At 37.0% G+C, this 19,660-nt stretch overlaps 1 protein-coding gene across 1 annotated transcript in view; it reads left to right on the forward strand.

Annotated features, from left to right (window-relative positions):
- WDR44 (WD repeat domain 44) overlaps window positions 1-19,660 on the forward strand; it is a 70,833-nt gene that overhangs the window by 7,129 nt on the left and 44,044 nt on the right. Inside the window, exon 2 of the mRNA XM_001488038.6 lies at window positions 18,737-18,770. Within this exon, the coding sequence (XP_001488088.1) occupies window positions 18,737-18,770 (34 nt within the window). The remainder of the gene's footprint in view (window positions 1-18,736; window positions 18,771-19,660) is intronic.

Raw genomic sequence — 19,660 nt, forward strand, 5'->3', positions numbered from 1 at the left:
ATACTGTGTGTACTTTTCAAAAAGTGTTTATTTTTCTGAATTAGAACATTATGTAGTAAGCTTGTAAGTTTGTGAAATGATTAAATTAAATCTTCCTGGCTTGAATTTTTATTGAAATCATGAGTTGAATGGTTTCATTTTAAGAGTTAGTGTATCCTATTAAAAACTGTGGTTAAATTCTGACAATGCCCCAAGGAGAACTTTATTTTAATTGCACAAATAGACTTAAGAGCAGAAGGAGTTTTACTTTCTCCACAGGGCCCTAATCCTTAAAACTTTAAAGAAGAAGAGAGAGGGGAAGGATAAAACATTTTAAAAAAATGCAAAGGGTGAAGCATAAAATTTTTGGAAGCTTCTGACAGAAAACTTTAACAATATTTTCCAGTAGACAGTGTGTACAGAGCAAGCCATACCTATATAAAACCTACTTGACCACTACTAATTATAATAGACTATTCCAGTACAAACTCATTGAACCATGGGCATTCTTATGAACCACAGGTCAAGCTTTCTAGAGAATGAATGAATAGAATGTAGAGCTGTATTCAAACCCACTTTCTCAGGAGCAGGCATCCTGGTTACTAAGTAGGCTCAAGAGAAGAGGTTGGCAGTGTTCTTTCCGGCATTGCTCTTGAACTGGAAAGACTAGCCACGGAGGAACTTAATATCCATAGTGTTCTTTTAAATTTGTTCCTGAAAGTCTTTATTTAAATTGGGAGACTGAGGGAATCATCTTTCTGGTTATTAGCAGTACTATTAACAATTTGTGTGTTTTTTAAAAATATCTATTTTAGATATGCTTATGTACGCTTGTCAAACTGAAATGGCAGGTGGTTTGAACGTTTTCCCCAGCCCCAGTTTCAGCCCATTCACCCACAGCTTTCTCCTTCCCAGCTTACCTAATGTCATTAGTAGAGAGATTCCCTGGCACAATAACTCATTGTCCCTTACAACTGACAAGGGACAGTAATGGATGAAATATAATGGTTGGGTCTTTGGGAAAGGAGTAAGGGAAAGATGGGTTAAATTGGATATAGTGGATGCATTGGTAAGTGGGAAAGGTTAGCGTCACAGGTAGGGGTAGGTTATTGGGTTTGTCAAAGTTAGGTGAGCAGAATGAATACGTAACTTGATAAAACTAGTACCTTTGTGAGTGAAAGTGAGTAGGTTTGTCAATATTTTGCAATTGGTATTTTATCTTTATTGGACTGGCTTTAGAGATTAAGGCTAGTGACTAAGATCATCTTTTTTCCTTTAAGTGAACTTTACTATCCCTATTTTGTCCCTGGTCATAGCTCTTGGCTGTTGACTTTTAACCTTTGCCTTATTTCCCAGCATTGAGAGATGTCCACAGCTGATGTGTAGCAGCAACAAAAGGTTTAGGTGGCAGTAGGGATGGTGAGTAGGCATGCTCTGTGCTCTTCCACTTCTCCTCACAGTTTCTTCTACTTTTCAACTTCCTGGTTCTCTCAAATTCCCCATCCCCTGCGGGCAAGCACATACCGCTTACTATATGAGTAAAGAGGGAGGGAATGGAGGGGGCTGAGGCAAGGACAGTGGTTTGGATTTATGGGACCTTTGTGACTTGGGGACATCCTGTACTCAATAAATAATTAAATGTTAACAGTGAAGCTTTGGGAGATGTTGCCAGTTATTCTGCAGTTGTATCAGTTCCTTGTTGCCAATTTTTTTTCCATTTTTTCCATCGTTCACAATAAGAAAGAAGTGTTATAGTCCTACGTGTTGTTACATGTAAAGAATGATAATCCCATACTGTCAGCTAATGTCTTGGGCATTAGGTTTCAAAGTGCTTTTACTCGTGTTCTCTCTTCTGATTATCCAGCAGTTCTGTGAGATAAAAGGACAATTTTTGTGAGATAGATAGGACAATTATTATCCTAATTTTGCAAATAAGAAAACTCAGCTCAGGGTGGATAAAGGACAGCCAGCAAAAATGGAACGTCAGGGGCGGGCCTGGTGGCGCAGCGGTTAAGTGCACACGTTCCACTTTGGCTGCCCGGGGTTCGCCGGTTCGGATCCTGGGTGCAGACCACTTGGCAAGCCATGCTGTGGCAGGCGTCCCACATATAAAGTACAGGAAGATGGGCACGGATATTAGCTCAGGGCTAATCTTCCTCAGAAAAAAAAAAAAAAGAACATTACTCATTTGTGGTGATTAGATGATGGTTTTGAATGGAGATATAAAACATTAGATTCCTCCCTATTTTCCTTTTCTAAACTATAAACATGTCAGATGTTATATTGTAAATGTGAAGTATTAAAGTGACGAGGCTAACTCTCCTGCCATTTGGGTATGTATAATTTACTGTGTAAAACGATGAAAAGCAGTATTTTTTATGCTCTTCTTTTTAAGCTTTGACAGAATTGACTATAGTACGGTAGCTAGGTCACAAAATGACCTTGCTACTGAAAGAGCTGGAATCCCAGACACTGCTAACTGCCTTTCACAGGGTATGTTCTTTGTTCCTAAGGGAAAACCCCTCAAGAAGTGAGCCACTGCTGATTTGGGCTTCTGTGCCCCAGAAAGTTTTGATCCCAGATTTCCTTTTTCTGTAATTGCTCTGTAGGTTGTTGTCAGTTGTTTAGTTAGGCCACAGTTGTTGCGTTTTTCTGTTTGATTTTTTTTTTGGGGGGTATAACTCTGATTCATGTTTTTGGCTACAAGCCACTAATTAGAAACACAATGTTTCTTTCTTTTTTTTTCTTGCCCTTCAGAGTTGTTTTCTAGCAGTCACAATGAATGCATGTGGTAGCTATTAATATTTTGCACCTAATCAAACGTCTATTGGCTTTCAAATTTATTTGACATCAAATATTAATGGAAAAAATGTATTCTCAGTAGTTAGGTAAATAGAAAAATTACATTATCAGTAGTTACTATTTAAGATGTAAATAAGGTTGAGGAATCTTTTTTGTAATAAACAACTTGGCTTACAGAATGTTTTATGTAGGTAAACATTCTAGGTAATTTGAGATTTTTCTAGAATATTTATCAAGTCTTTAATACATGTTTCATTAAAGAATGCAGAAGTAGAAATTCAAATACATAAAGCATAGAATTTATAAAGTACTTAATATTAAATCATACTGAAATATGTTCAGTTTTCTATTGTTATGATATTGAGGGAGAACATGAATAATTAAAAACTACCAGTTACACCAAAACCTCAGTTCAGTCATTAGTTTACATCTTCCTTTCCCATCAAACCTTTTATCAGAGATAACAGTAAATTTTTTATTAAAAGATTTAAAAAACAAAATAAATGATTTGATTTTTGTTCCTCTGCTCATCTTTGGTGATGAGCAGTGAACTCAGAAGGAGAAAAGTGAAGAATCTCAAAGTGTGAATAAGCAGTTCACTGATAACAGAATTGATTTATTTAAATTTTGGGGTTTTTTTCTTTTTAATGAGAAGATTTTTAAAGATTTTATTTTTTTTCCTTTTTCTCCCCAAAGCCCCCAGGTACGTAGTTGTATATTCTTAGTTGTGCGTCCTTCTGGTGGTATGTGGGACGCCACCTCAGCGTGGCTCGATGAGCAGTGCCATGTCCGTGCCCAGGGTTCGAACCAAGGAAACCCTAGGCCGCCTGCAGCGGAGCGCACGAACTTAACCACTCAGCCACAGTGCTGGCCCCATTTTTGGGTTTTTTTTTGAGGAAGATTAGCCCTGAGCTAACATCTGCCACCAATCCTCTTTTTGCTGAGGAAGACTGGCCCTGAGCTAACATCTGTGCCCATCTTCCTCTACTTTGTATATGGGACACCTGCCACAGCGTGATTTGCCAAGTGGTGCCATGTCTGCACCAGGGCTCCAAACTGGCGAACCCCAGGCTGCCGAAGCGGAACATGCTAACTTAACGATTGGGCCACCTGGCCAGCCCCCAGTTTTTTTTTTAAGATTGGCATCTAGCTAACAACTGTTGCCAATCTTTTTTTTTTTTTCCTTTTTCTCCCCAAATCCCCCCAGTACACAGTTGTATATTTTAGTTGTGGGTCCTTCTAGTTGTGGCATGTGGAACACCACCTCAACATGGCCTGATGAGCGGTGCCATGTCCACGCCCAGGATCCGAACCAGTGAAACCCTGGGCTGCCCAAGTGGAGTGCGGGAACTTAACCCTTAACCACTCGGCCACGGGCCAGCCCATATTTAAATTTTTTGAAAAGGAGGGTTGTGACAGGTTCTTTAGAGCTCTAATTTTTATATAGGGTGACCTTAGAAGTTATTGGCCTTGACTTTTTAAGATTAATACGCCATTGGATGTTTCAGATAACTTACAAAATCATATTACCACATTAACTTGATAAAGCGTCTGTAATATGGCCTGTAGCCCAATATCTTGTTTACTTTTTAAAAAGTAAGTTATAAAGTGATTTAGCATGTTTGCATTTGTATTGACTTCTCCAGGCAGTCGAAAATTTAGTTATCTGTTTCTGTTGCGATTTTACTAGAAATTACTTTAAATAGTTAATACATGTGAGTTTTATCTAACCCACTTTATTGATTGGGACATTGTGATATAGCTGCCCTCCCCTGGAGTTATTATTTTAATGTGGGTATTTATTGAATGGTTGTAAACATGTGGAGTAGAATGTTTTTAGTCTATAATTCTTAAGTAGGCCCAGGAAACTGATCTATTTTTCTGTTACTTTGTCAATAAATAATTAAACTCTTCTTTTAGGAATATGGCATAAAACTACATGAATTACATAAATCAGTTTTGAAAAATCAAGTTGTCATTTTAGATAAGATATAGTTGCTTAAGGATCCACTTTAAGTGTGTAATTACTTTATGTGTGACTAGATTTATATTTCATTATAAAGTTTCCTTTGATTTCATTAAAGATCGTTTAAAAATATTGCCACAAAACCTACTTTCAAAAACATAGAGCCGTTGTGCCAAATTTTCTCACCATCTATTTCTATTAATATCATTGATAAAATAGTTTTTAGGTATTTTAGATATATTTTACTTCTTGGCTTTCATAGTATTTAAAACTTAAAATGGTCTTTCAAAGGAAAATAAAAGTAGTAATTCACATCTTGAGGATTCAGTTAATTCCCTGTTAGGTAATTGTTGCAACTATGGTCTCAGCTTTTTGTTAATCTTGTTAATAAACCAGTATTGCCACGTGTCTAGGGAAATTGGAGTGATTCCTATTTTCGACTGCCTAATTAAAACGTGACATTTTAGGTTGTACTAGGAAGATAAGACTTGTTTATGATTGACCTAGCACTTATTTTTTTCCTGCTGTTGCTATACTTTCAGGTTTAGTTGGGATTGTCACTTTTGGTAGTAGCCAACTTAAAATAGGGCTGTGAGCGTGGGCCTGGTACTGTCACAAATGATTTGAGTTTGAAAGGCCAGCAGATGATTTTCTCTTAGATCTCGTTTCTTTACTTTGACTATTGTTATTAGGTTGAAGATGCTGCTTGACTTCCCACCTTCTATGGGGGTTTTACACTTAGCGTAGAATCTAGTAAAACTTGCCATAAGAATGTAACTAATTAATCATTATATACGTTTCAATTCCAGCGAACAATACTGAATACCAAATATTGAAAACCACGCACTTAGAGCAAGATTTAAAAAATAAAACAGTATCTTGTTCTCTGAATTTGAACTGTTTTCAGTTTTTGTTCAACCTGGGGTTTTGTTTTGTTTTTGTTGTTGTTTTCCTTCCTGGCCTAAGTGGGGAAAAAATCTTCATGTCAGTGCTTTCTGAGCACCTTCTGATTCCTAGTTTAGACTTAGCACTTTCATGTTGGTCTTAGTTGGCATCAGATCTTCCTATTTCAGCTTGCTAGGCTTTAGAAATCAAAACCCTTTAATTACCTGCTTACTTTAATGGCTGGCTAAGGCCCTATCTATACTCATATCCTGTTCACCTCAAAGACCTTAGAATCCCAGCACCTTCTTTGCACAGGCAAGCTGTTCTTTGCTCTGCTTCATTCAGTTCCTTGACGTACTGCTTAAGCTCGTCTTACATTTATATTTTCCTGCTAGCAGATGCAAAAAGAAGAAGGGGGTAAAAACAAAATCAAGCTATATAGTAATTCTCTGTTAAGCCCTTGGTAGTCACCTTCCTATAAGAAAAATGTTTCCCAAGCCACCAGCTTTATTCTAGCTGAGTCACTCTATACTCCCTCCTTCCATATCTGTCATTGCCCCTTTTTACCTCTTTAGGAGTCTGCCAGGAATTTTGCAACCTGACAAGAGGCTTCTTCAAAGCAAACCACGTTTTTTTCTCAGAGTCTAAAAAAAGTGAGTCCTCTTACTGACAGAAAAAGAAAAGAAGACCTTGTTAGTCTATTTTTCTGTCTTTTGTCCAATTGTTTTGTTATATTCTTTTCACCTCGTATAATGAGAAGTCTGGAAATGGGAATGTTAAGCGTGAGACGGCTCTTGTATTTTATCTTCGTACTTTAGGAGGTGGGTCTTTGAGTTCCTAGTTGTTTAGTTGACTATGAAGCAGGTGGCAAATGTAGGTTTACTTTGCACGCTCCTTCCTCCCTGTTCTCAGAAGGCTTACAGATTGTGTTTGTTTTTCAGATAACCCTCAGGTAAGAGGTAGAGAAACACCAAGCCCGAAAGGCTGAAGGATCGGTCTATAGCTAAAGGGTGAGAAACTAGAGAGGTAGGATGGCTTGTGGAATCTGGCTCTTTGAACCATGGAAATTCAGTGTGCTTTTTAAAAGTAGACTTAAGCACTTGCATCATGAGTTTACATCCTGATTACCCTAAAGCCATAGTGCATGAGTGATAAAGATTTGAGTTTAAAATTGGAAAAGGTGATCCAGTGATTGCCTGTTGAGCAACCACTCGCTGAAGCTCTGAAAAACCAAGTTAGACTTCTACTATAGTCAACCATGTCGATACCTGATTGCAGACTGCGAAACGTGGCTTTGCAGTAAGCCAGGCAGGGCAAATGCAACTAGCTTCTATTTAGGGAATCTAATCTATACGGGTTCTTTATACACACTTATATTGATTGCCATTCAAATCTAGGAGCTATTAGTGCTTCAGGCTGTGGAAGGACGTTGAGATTATGTATTGACAGAATTGAGATGCAAATTCTACTTCATATTGCAGAAGGCTCATCAGTTTTTTGATTGATAAATAATATATCTGAAATGTTTCTAATATTCTTTTTATAAAGTGAAGTGTGTCCTAAAATAACTTTATTTATAGTAACTGAATCCCTTTTTAATAACAACATAATTTTAATCGATATTTACCTAGAAAATTAGCTGATGATATTTATTTGACCAATGTAGGGTAACTTCATTTTGAACACATTGACTGAGGACAGTTTCGAAATGATATGAATATGTTTATAAATAATGATCGTGAGTCAATTTACATATCTAGAGATTTTGTCGTTTTGTTAGAATAGCCATCTTGTTTTTGGTTTTTTGTGGGGGGCAATCAAAGCTAAAATAATGAAGCAATTAATACACCTTCCTACTCTTCACTGAATTTTTTTGAAAAATTTGCATAATAGCATATATGTATTTGCATTTGGGTATGTATGCTGAACGCACGGTCTGAAAAGGCATTCACTGAATTCACATGTGCAATTTTTTTCCCAAGTCAGTGAATGCTATTGAATACTTAGATGAATATTTATACAGTAGATTGACAACTCAATTCCTCCTACTTTGTCCCTTTATCACATACTAGCAGATCATAGGATTAATTGTCTACCTAATTAACTTGGAGGTGGGGGTTGCCAGATAAAATACAGGGCTCCCAGTTAAATTCCAATTTCAGATAAACAATGAATACATTTTCAGTATGTTTATCTGAAATGGAATTTAACTGGGCAGCCTATACTTGTAGTTGCTAAATCTGGCAACCCTAGGTGGGGGAGAAGCAGAAGGAGACTAGTGGGTATGGGCACGCTTGTGAGACTTAAATACAACTAGAGTGTGCAATGACAAGGACAGCCTTTCTCTGAAACGGATGCCAAGATTTTTGAATGCTGTGTTTATTTTAGAGTCCAACACTTTTTCTTTGGAAATACATCAGTGAAAACAGAGCTTAGAAATTGCAAAACTTAGCAATATATCATTTCGGGGTACATTGCATTTTAAAAATGAAAAAGTAAGGGAACAATAAATCAAATCTAGGCTAGTGGTTCCCTCAAAGGGAAAGGCAGCAAATGGAGTAGAGCACACAGCGGCTGCACTGGTCTTGATGCTATTCTCATTCTAGGTGACATGGTAAGTCATGCTTCATTTTATTTGTTATGCTTCATAATTACATGTATATGCTACACACACTCTTTTGTACATATCAAATATAGAATAACAGTTTAAAAGTTAAATTAAAACTTAAGTTTCAATGAGAAAATTAGCCTATATACAAAGTTTCACTGCCTCTACTTTCCAGAATAAATCCAAAATCTAAAAAGTAAAGAAGCATTCATCTTCGTTCTCTTCTCTAGGTTAGCCATCCTTAGTTCTTTATATCATTCTACTTGGTTTCTAGAACATTCACCAAATTGGTTTCTCTCTTTCACATATGTTCTGTTTTATGTGTTCCTTTTAAAATGTAGTATTCCAATAGTACACAATATTCTTAAGTGTGCTCTTATCAGTGAGAAGTAGAGTAGAATTTACCACTTCCCTTGCCCTGGACATAACAGTTCTGCTAGTTCAGCCTAAGATTACACTAGCTCTTTCCACAGCCATACCAGTTTTTACTCTGTCTGAGCAATCAACAAAAATACCTAAATGTTTTCACATGATTTGCTAAGTTATATCTTCCTCATCGTGCATTTTACATTTATCCGTACTATACTGCATTCTGTTAAGATTTGGCCCATTTTTCTAGCCTGTTGAAATATTTTTGGATCCTGTCAGCCAGTATATTCCTTATCCCTCCCAACCTTGTGTCATCTGCAAATTTGGTGGATATGCCATCAGTGTCCTCATCCAAGACATTAATAAGAACATCAATTAGAATAGAACATCAAGTAGGATAGAGCACTAGAGAAATTATTTGATGTTTCCTCATGGTTTTTTCATTGATCCATTAGTCAGCACACCTTAAATAATGTTCAACCGGTTACAAACCCACCGAAGTGTATTCTAGCCTACATCTCTTTGTTATCTAAAAGGATATCATGAGAGAATTATAAAATTTAGTGCTTAAATCCAGATTTTTTGTGTGTGTACAGTTTGCCCTTTATATTCTAGGCCAGTGGCCCTATCAAAAAAGGAAATTAGGTTAATCTTGCCTGATTGGCTTTCTGTGAATGCTTACTGACTCTTAATGAGTATCTTCCCCAGCCTGCCCCCCGCCCCCCGCCTCGCGCGTGCCTAGAGCTCTTAAATCGTTTTACAGTGTGCTTAAGAATTTTCCTGGAGATTGACATCAAGCGAATCTGTTTACAGTTTGTGGCATCTACCTGCTTTCCAGTGTTGACTATTAGAGTGTTTTCCTTATCATCCTCTTCCCATCCTCCCTGAGTCTTCAAAGATTTTAGATAGGGATTGAGCTCTGTAAATCCTTGGAGTATACAGGGATACAATTTGTCTGGGACAGGAGAGCTGAACTCATTTAGATTAGCTAGGTACTTTTATTTCCATGAATGCTTTGGGATTCAATTTTTTCATTCTATGTTCTTTTTCCCCTTTCTGGTTTGAGTATCAGTAATCTTAATTGGGAAAAAAAAAATGAATTGAGGCAGCCTTTTACAGTATGCTATTTATCCACATCTAAATAGACCTGCAGTTTCTTTTTGTTCTTGTTCTGAATATAAATTAAAAGTTTTTTCTCTATTTTTAAAAATCCTAGCACATTCTGAGTACCAGTCTTTTTGATACTGTTCTTACAGGTTTTTGTAGTTTTCCTTGGATATATGCCCATTCCATCCCTCCAATCTCTTCTGCGTGTTTCCCTTTAAAATATTTCTAATGATGTCACCATGGAGATTCAGTCAACAAAGTTCAGACCGTGAGAAATTCTACAGGATAAACAACCTAGTTCCTTTTATTTTTGTTTGTTTGTTTTTTAAGACCTTGGTTTTTTATTTTTATTTATTTATTTTTTTTTAGTGAGGAAGATTGGTCCTGAGCTAACATCTGTTGTCAATCTTCTTCTTTTTGCGTGAGGAAGATTGTCAGTAAGCTAACATCTGTGCCAGTCTTCCTCTGTTTTGTATGTGGGATGCTGCCACAGCATGGCCCAACGAGTGGTGTGTAGGTCCACAGCCAGGATCTGAACCCATGAATCCTGGGCCACCGAAGTGGAGCGCACAAACTTAACCACTACACCACTGGGCCAGCCCCAAGACTTTATTTTTTTAGAGCAGTTTTAGGTTCACTGCAAAATTGAGAGGAAGGTGCAGAGATTTCCCATGTACCTTCATTCCCCACACATACGTAGCCTCTCCCATCATCAACGTCCCTGCCACAATAGTACATTTGTTACAATTGGTGAACCTACACTGACATAATCACCCAAAGTCCATAGTTTACATTAGGGTTTGCTCTTGCTGTTGTAGATTCTACAGGTTTGGACAAATTTATAATGACATGTATTCATCGTTATAGTATCATACAGAGTAGTTTCACTGCCCTAAAATTCCTCTTCAGGATGAACAACTTAGATGAACTGCAAGAAATAAAAGAGATTGAAGGGAAACTTACTGATTGAAAGACACATAACTGATTGCAACGCATGGACCTTATTTACTATTAATTGAAATAGACCAATTTTTTTTGATCAACTGTGGTGATGGATGGTAACTAGACTTGTGGTGATCACTTTGTAGTGTATACAGATGTCGAATTATAAAGCAGTACACCTGAAACTTAACACAATTTAAAAAAACTTGACAATCTGGGAAATGTGAATGTCAACTGTATGATAAGGAATTGTTAAATTTAATAGTATTGTGGTTGTGTTTTAAAGAAGTCTTTTTCATACTGAAATTTTTATGAGTAAAAATGAAACAATTTCTAGAATTTGCTTCAAAATCATCTGTCAGAGGAGTGGAAGGATGGATATTGATATTGATTATTATTGAACATGGTCAACATGTTGTACATGTGAGTTCATAATATTATTCTCCCAATTTTGTATGTTTGAAATAGCTGTAATTAAAAGTTGGAAAAACTCTCCCAAAATATTTTTTATGGTCACATGCATTGTTACTGGCAGATTCAGGACTAAAACTCGGATCTCCTGGTTCTGGCTCATGTTCTTTTACTATGTAGCTAAACTTACAGCCCTTCTACTTCCAGATTGGTGTCACGTTGCCCTTTCAGTTTCTGGGACCCCCAAGCCATCTCTGGGAAATTTATGGTGGAACTTGTAGACAATCAAGGCTTTAAAAAATGGCCGGTTTAGGGGCTGGCCCCGTGGCCGAGTGGCTAAGTTCGCGCGCTCTGCTGCAGGCGGCCCAGTGTTTCGTTGGTTCGAATCCTGGGCGCAGACATGGCACTGCTCATCAAGCCACATTGAGGCAGCGTCCCACATGCCACAACTAGAAGGACCCACAGCGAAGAATGTGCAACTATGTACCTGTGGGCTTTGGGGAGAAAAAGGAAAAAATAAAATCTTTAAAAAAAAAAAAAGTTCATTTAAAAAAAAAAATGGCCGGTTTCACTTGACTGGCTGCCTGCCCATGTGAAACCTTGAAGGGATATTAGAATTATTAGGGTAATCGATGGGTTGTTAGAATCAGCAGGGAGTCTTGGGTCCAAGTCCTAACTAGGCCTTTGATCTTAGCACAAGCTCTAGGAGGGCGGGGATCCTGTCTGCTTTGTTCACCACTTTACACCCAGTGCTCAGCACTGTGCTGGTACATGGGAAGCAATAGGTAAATGTTAAATTAATGGATTAATTTAATCTTCTTTGGCCTTATTTCCCTCACGTGTGGAATGAGGTAATTGGTCCAGATGATTCTTAAGCTTCCTTCAAACACTAACAAAAATTTATTCTTCCCTTCTGACTGATTTTTTAAAATCTTTTTAAGATTTTGAAAAGAATTACTGTAAATCTCTTTAACACTCGGTGACAGCAGTAGGTAAGTATGCTCACTTCTCACACCTGTGACAGAAAACCTACAGTATTATGTTGCATCCAAATCTCTTAAAAATAGCCTCCTGCTATGTGTTTTCTGTTGCATTGATTGTGTTTCTATAAAATAAATGAAAACTGTTCTAGACATTACTAAATTAAAGAGTCAGATTTAGTAAGTTCCAAAGACGAGCCATCTAAGAAGGTTAGTGAAATGTGTTGCTTGCATATTTGTACCTCACTGAAGTTGTATTGATTGCAGTATTATTATGTTAGAGTTTATAAAGGATTTGGCATTTTGCTTCCTATGGAAACCTAGTGGGCAACTTTTGGGCAAGTGGCAGTTATTATCATCAGATCGAAATCCCTGTGACTGGGCACTTACCTTTGGTAGTAATGACCTTATTGTTCTAATGAAATATGCCTCAATCTGAAAGTTATCACTGGATCAGGTCAGAGTGTATAAAAGAAAAATAATTCCTATACTGTCCTGCAAAATGACCAAAGCAACATTTTGAAGCCGTGTAAAAATTTTAAAAAATAAATATCATGCAGATATTAAAATGCATTGATACTGAACTCTAATACCCTAGCTGCAAAAGGAAAACTCCTATAATTAAAATGCTGAATGGATAAGGACTGGAGAAAGCATCTGTCACACATTATTTTATATTCAAAGATGAGGTTTGTTAGTATAAACTGAACTTAGTGAATGCATGAAAATAACTTTCTTATAGAAGACAAGATATAATAAAATATTCTATCTGTATTGAAAGTTGCTGAAGTACTAATCTGAAAATATTTTTATATTCGAAATCTAAGTGGAAACCACACTAAAAATCATTTTAGTATTTGATCTGTAAGCCATGTGGGTTTTTGTGGGGGTTTTTTAATGGAATACCAATACTTGTTAAAGGCAGACTTTATTTTGAACCTGTTTCAGAAATTCCTTGTTTTTCGTGTTTAAATTTAATAGTACAATTGATAGGGATTGTCTTCAATTTCAGAAACTATGCTACAAAATCAAAGATTTACCTTTTGTGATTAATATTAATATGTTGGGAGATTTTTTTATGCTATTAGGTAATCAAGAAAGTTTAACCCTTTAAAGTTAATTTTTGTTCAACTTTGTAAGAAGCACATTTATTATTTAAATTAAGCTTTGTTAATCAGATATTTAAATGTGTAAAAAATAATTTGATTTAAAAATGCCCTATGATGAAAACTTTTGAAGTTCTCATTTTAGTTTATGTTTTATTTAAAGTGGGGTATACCACTAGTACTTAAATATGTCTACCTGTTACTTTAGAGTTTTCTTAAAGATTTCTGACTTGTGTGGGTATAATAAAAGTTATTTTATGTAAGCATTTGGATTTTTTCTGGGAAAAATTACAACCCATGAAAAGGAGGACTCTGGGGCTGGCCCCGTGGCCCAGTGGTTAAGTTCGCGCACTCCACTGCAGGCGGCCCAGTGTTTCGTTGGTTCGAATCCTGGGTGCGGACATGGCACTGCTCATCAAACCACGCTGAGGCAGCGTCCCACATGCCACAACTAGAAGGACCCACAACGAAGAATATACAACTATGTACTGGGGGACTTTGAGGAGAAAAAGAAAAAAAGAAAATAATAAAATCTTTAAAAAAAATGATAATTAGAAAAAAAGACTTTTGAAAAGGAGGACTCTAATTTGCTCTATTTAATATCTACAGAAAAGTTTGAAGGAATATTTTTCTAGTTAACTATATGTATCAAAGTATTACTGGATATTGCTGGATGTGTATGTGTGTGTGTTGCATTATGTCCATGTTTCCTATAATATCAGAGGGTATAAAATTTAGATCATTAATCGTGGTATAAATTAATCTTCACTGCCAAATTAATGAAGGGTCTTAAAATTTCCTAAAATTACAGGAGCTCTAAAAATCATTTTTTAAAGGTCTTGCAGCTAGTTGGTTGGGAAAGCCAAGAGTAGAACTTAATTTTCTCGACCTTTAGTCTCCCATTTCTCCTGTCCCCAAACTCAATCATGAATAGTTGCTTTCTTTAGGCAGATAATCACTCTAAAATAGTATTATGTTACTATCTCTACTTTGAAGTTAGAGACTGAGTTACAGAGAAGAGTTGAGTGGTTGTCTAGGGATCCAGAAGATTAGTGACACCTCACTTACCTGGTAGCCACTTCTTTGGTGATGGCGATTCTCCGATACAGCTGGAAATAAGAAATAATCCCTTAAACAGGCTCTGAACAATCAAAAAATGTGCCACGAAGTCCACAATAAAGCTATGTACAAAAATTCTCATGGGAAGTCCCTCACTAAGAATCTCTGCATCCTTCCTTTACAATTCCATTTTTAAAAACCTGGTTTCCCATCTCAATGCAAATTAGAAGAAAAATTAGAAGGGGAGGGGGATATAGCTTTTAAAGGCAGGCACATGGTCAACTGTAAAAAGTGACCACTTAAATCAAGGAAGGAGACACAAAACTGTAAAAGACAGACATTCCAAGCACAGTAGCCTGGGGTCCTGCGGTGTGAAGGCAAATAAATCCCCTGCACCTTAGGGTCCCCGGAGGGCATTATTCCATTAAAATATGGGGTAGCATTTGAGTGTGTTAATTACTCTGAGTCAGTAAGAAAGGGAAAATTGTGTATCCTTTGTTAAAGAAGGCATTTGCAAGGGAAGGATTACTGAAATGGGCAAGGCTTAGCCTGTAATGTACTTAATTTACAAGCTGCTTTTGAAATTTGAAATTCAAAAAAAATTAAAATATTTTCAGAAGTTTAGCACTCAAAGAGAAGCTTCATCTCTCTGGAAATTTTATATGTGGAACATTTCATTATTTTATTCCCTAGCAGTGCCAAATCAATTAGGCGTTAATTGTAGTTGTTAAAGACAGATCAGGATTCAGAGCCTTTGAGTTAATCAGTTTAGTTCAACCCAAGAAGCTGTGCTGATTGCCTTTACTGGTGCTCATTCATAGCACCAATTAGAATATTTTCATAACCATCATCTTTTAAGACCTTACCGGGAAAGGAGGCAATATTGGGAAATATTTGAGATCGGCCCTAAAGTCAGACTGCCTGGGGTCAAATTCTGGCCCTACTATTTACTAGCAGTGCAATTTAAATTATCTAGTCTGACCCAAGCCTCAGTTTTTTGTTGTATAAAATAGGGAAGGTAATATAACTCATAGGAAAGTTGTGAGGACTAAAGAAACTAAAGCAAGTCCTTTTAGCACACTTTTTGGCACATGCTTAATAAATGATGGCCATTGTTTTAGTATTATTACAAGGCCCCTATTAGGAATGCTTCCTGTGGGAATACTAAATAATAATTTACTGTTTCTTAAGGTGAAATGAGTTGTTCTTTTTTCATCTTGGCACATGATACAAATCATTTTAGCCAACTTTGCAAATTATAAATGTGCTTTCACTTTTTACTAGATGCTAATGTTCTATAAAAGACTCAAAAAATGTGTCACAAAAGAATTCTGGTCTTACAGACTACCCTGATAGACAATTTTAGGCTTGATTAGACTAGAAGAAGCTATAGTGGTCTGAAGTGTTTTACTACCTACCAAGACCTTAACAACATTTAAAATATGTTTCAAACGTGAGTGTCTTCTGTTATTAGTTTTTTTTTAAGATTTTTAAAATTTTTCCTTTTTCTCCCAAAGCCCCCTGGTACATAGTTGTGTATTTTTAGTTGTGGGTCCTTCTAGTTGTCGCATGTGGGACGCCACCTCAGCATGGCTTGAGGAGCGGTGCCATGTCGGCACCCAGGATTCGAACTGGCAAAACCCTGGGCCACCAAAGCAGAGTGTGCGAACTTAACCACTCGGCCACAGGGCCGGCCCCTGTTATTAGTTTTTTAATGACACTACAAAATGCAGGCAGGATCCCATTTTAATCACCAGCTCAATATAATCTGGCTTTTTTCATGTTCCCTGTTGTCAAGTAGGCTGGAGCTTGACAGGCTGTGTAGGATATCTTTTTTGTATTCCAGAAATTGATCTCAGGCTCCCCCCTACTGATAGGCAGCCAGAGTGCCTTGGAGAAACTGCGTGAAGCTCATCATTTCTGAGTTTCGATGGAGCAATTCAAAGCTACTGAAGAAACTACCACTTATTGGGTGTGCCCCATGTTCTCTCACTTAATCCTTATAGTAGTCCTATGAAGTAGATGGTTTTACCCCCTTTTACAGAGAAGGAGATTACGGCTTGGAGAAATTAAATGATTTGATCAGGTTCACGCATAGGGTAACTGGTAGAAACGATATTCAGGCAAGGTTCATCTGCTCAAAAGCCCATGCTCTTTTCACTACATCCCCTTGGCTCTCAAAGGGCAGTAATAAATTACTCTTTATAGTTTGTGCATGCTATATGTAAAGCCCCACCAGAACCAATTTGGAATATTTCCATGTGTGTCAGCAATTGGTCCGTAACTGAGATCCTGTGAGTCAACAGCCAGAAAGTGCTCTTTATGAAAGCACTTACATCCAGGAGAGAAATGTGGCTCCCTATTCTGTTTTGTTGACAGCTAAAAACATGATCAGATTTCTCAAAGTGGGGGTCATGGGGAAGGCAGGTTTTCTTTTCTCTCTTTGCTACCTCATATGGGGCTTAAGTTTTTTTAAAATCGGGGGCCTGCCCGGTGGTGCAGTGGTTAAGTGTGCCCGTTCTGCTTCAGCGGCCCGGGGTTCACCGGTTCGGATCCCGGGTGCCGACATGGCACTGCTTGGCAAGCCATGCTGTGGTAGGCGTCCCACATATAAAGTGGAGGAAGATGGGCACGGATGTTAGCTCAGGGCCAGTCTTCCTCAGCAAAAAGAGGAAGATTGGCGGCAGTTAGCTTAGGGCTAATCTTCCTCAAAAAAAAAGGTTTTTTAAAATCTTATTTTCTCTTGCCTTTATGCCTCTGTGGCAGGTGATTTTCTTTTTTTTCCTGATTGGTGTTCAGAATACGTGTCACATGGAAATTTGAGCCCCTTCAAGGTTTTCTTTTGTTTTTTTGATTTTTGTTTTGATTGCATGTGTATTGTTTTAAAATCCTTTATTTGGAATCTTTTTTTCTTTTTTTAAAATTGGGATAGCTTTGGTCCTAATCACCTCTGGGTAAACAGAATTTTGTTACATAGTAGGAGAGGTTTGCTAAGGAAGCTAATAATTGGGGATATAAAAATTTTCATTTCTGGAAATTGTCCTCTGTTAACATGAAATTATATTGTCTAGGCACTGCAATTAAATAGGTGGGCACTATTTTATACAGCTTCCTTTTTTGTTTTTTAAACAGGGTTTAAAAACCCTCTGAAGTAGAATTGTGTCCTATTCATCTTCATATCTATAGTCCCTGACATGTAGTAACTAGTCCATAAATGTTTGTTGAAGAAAGGGGTTGATTTTCTAATAAGTGGCAAAAGTAATTCTTTTTTATCACACTAAGTTTTGATTAGAGGTCAAGGATTCTTATGCCAAATATGGATCACTCAATTTGGCATATAAAGAGCATGGTTGCAGGACTCCATGCTTTTCTTGGTTCTGCCTCAAAATATGTGACTTTGGGGAAAGTCACAATCTCTCAGCAATATTAATTATTTAAAAGTGTTTCTGGGGCCGGCCCCATGGCTGAGCAGTTAAGTTTGTGTGCACCACTTTGGTGGCCCAGGGTTTCCTGGTTCAGATCCTGGGTGCGGACCTACACACTGCTTATCAACCCATGCTGTGGCAGCGTCTCACACAGAAGAACTAGAATGACCTACAACTAGGATATACAACTATGTTTTGGGGCTTTGGGGAGGAAAATAAATAAATAAATAAATAAAAGAATTCATTCTTAAAAAAAAAAGATATATTTAAAAAAAAGTGTTTCTTACTGCATAACCCTGAGATATAATAAGTGGCTATAAGGGTGTGTCTCTCCCTTATGCTTTAAAGCAGATATCAAACTGTTCCTATTTGAAGAAAAATGGAGGGTGGGGAGGTGAAAATCACTGGTGAAGTTACTTTTTAAAATTACTGTATCTAGGGGCCAGCCCGGTGGTGCAGCAGTTAAGTTCGCATGTTCTGCTTCTTGGCGGGCTAGGGTTCACCAGTTTGGATCCTGTGTGCCGACACAGCACCACTTGGCAAAAGCCATGTTGTGGTAGGCGTCCCACATATAAAGTAGAGGAAGATGGGCATGGATGTTAGCTCAGGGCCAGTCTTCCTCAGCAAAAAGAGGAGAATTGGCAGTAGTTAGCTCAGGGCTAATCTTCCTCAAAAAAAAAAATTGGTACAACCGTTTTGGAGGGCAATTTGAAAGTTTCTGAAAATCCTGAAAAGGATGTATACTTTTGACCTGCACTTCTACTTCTAGAGAAGTTTATTTTAAATAAATTTATAATGGAAGAGCACAAATTTTTATTTACAAAGATGCTTATAGAATTGTATGTCATATATGTATATATATATATATCTGGGAAGACAAGAGATACTCAAATTTCTATGTGATAAGATTATGGATCATTTTAAGTTTCTTCTCTACTGTTTTATGTTTTCTACATTTTCTATATGCACAGAAGACATTTTAATCACAAAATATGTACATGTTTTTAAAAATGTGGGCTTGTCTTTAATAAGTGTGTGGAAGTATTTCCCTTCTCACCTCCACTATTCAACGCCTCCTTGCTTTTATTTCTGAACAGGTCTCCAGGAAAGGTTGGGATTTCAACATTAAAGGTAAGTTGTGCTTTCTGAAAGTTATGTTTCTACACAAATCATGTACACCTTTCCTTCATTTTTCTCTTGTATGTAATTCTTCATTTTCTTGCTTTTGCTTTCTATTGCTTATTTTTCTAAATAATATTGTTGTATCTTACTAGGTGTGATTAGGTAGTCTAGAAATATCTAATTAAATATTGTGTGATAAGGGATTATAATTATTGTTTAGATTTCCACTAACTTTTATTTGGTTTATAATTTTTAGAATAAAAGAACACTATAAAATACTTGTATTGTGTGTATGTGTGTCTTAATTGAAATGGTAAAACTTGCAGGACAATAATGTGGAGTAACCAAAACACTTGTATACTTCTTATGGGCGCACATACTGGTATCATCACTATATATAAAAATCAATCCCAGACTTATATCTAAGCAAAGGAATTTGATATTGAGACATTATATCAATGAGAGCCATTTTAAGTATAAGAATATCACCAAACAGAACTACTTCCATCAAATAGAGTATATGCTATATATCTATGCTTGTGTATGTTTGTGGGTATGTCTGTACATGTGTATGCATAATCTCAAACATGCTTTATTTTTTTTCAGTTCCAGTATCTCTATCTTCTGTTTATACACATTGGATACTGATCTCTTTGATAAATTGTGGTATATAATTCATATGGAATATTCTACAGTAGTGGGTATGAATGAAGTAGTTATGCATAATAACATGGGTGAATTTCAGCACTGTAGTGTTGAGTGGGGGGAAAAATACAAGTCACCGGAAAACACATGCATAAGATTCCGTTTAAGGGGCTCGCCTGATGGCATAGTGGTTAAGTTCAGTGTGCTCCACTTCGGCGGTCTGGGTTCAGTTCCTGGGCATGGACCTATACCAC

Source organism: Equus caballus, chromosome X (assembly GCF_041296265.1).
Source record: "Equus caballus isolate H_3958 breed thoroughbred chromosome X, TB-T2T, whole genome shotgun sequence".
NCBI lineage: Eukaryota > Metazoa > Chordata > Mammalia > Perissodactyla > Equidae > Equus > Equus caballus.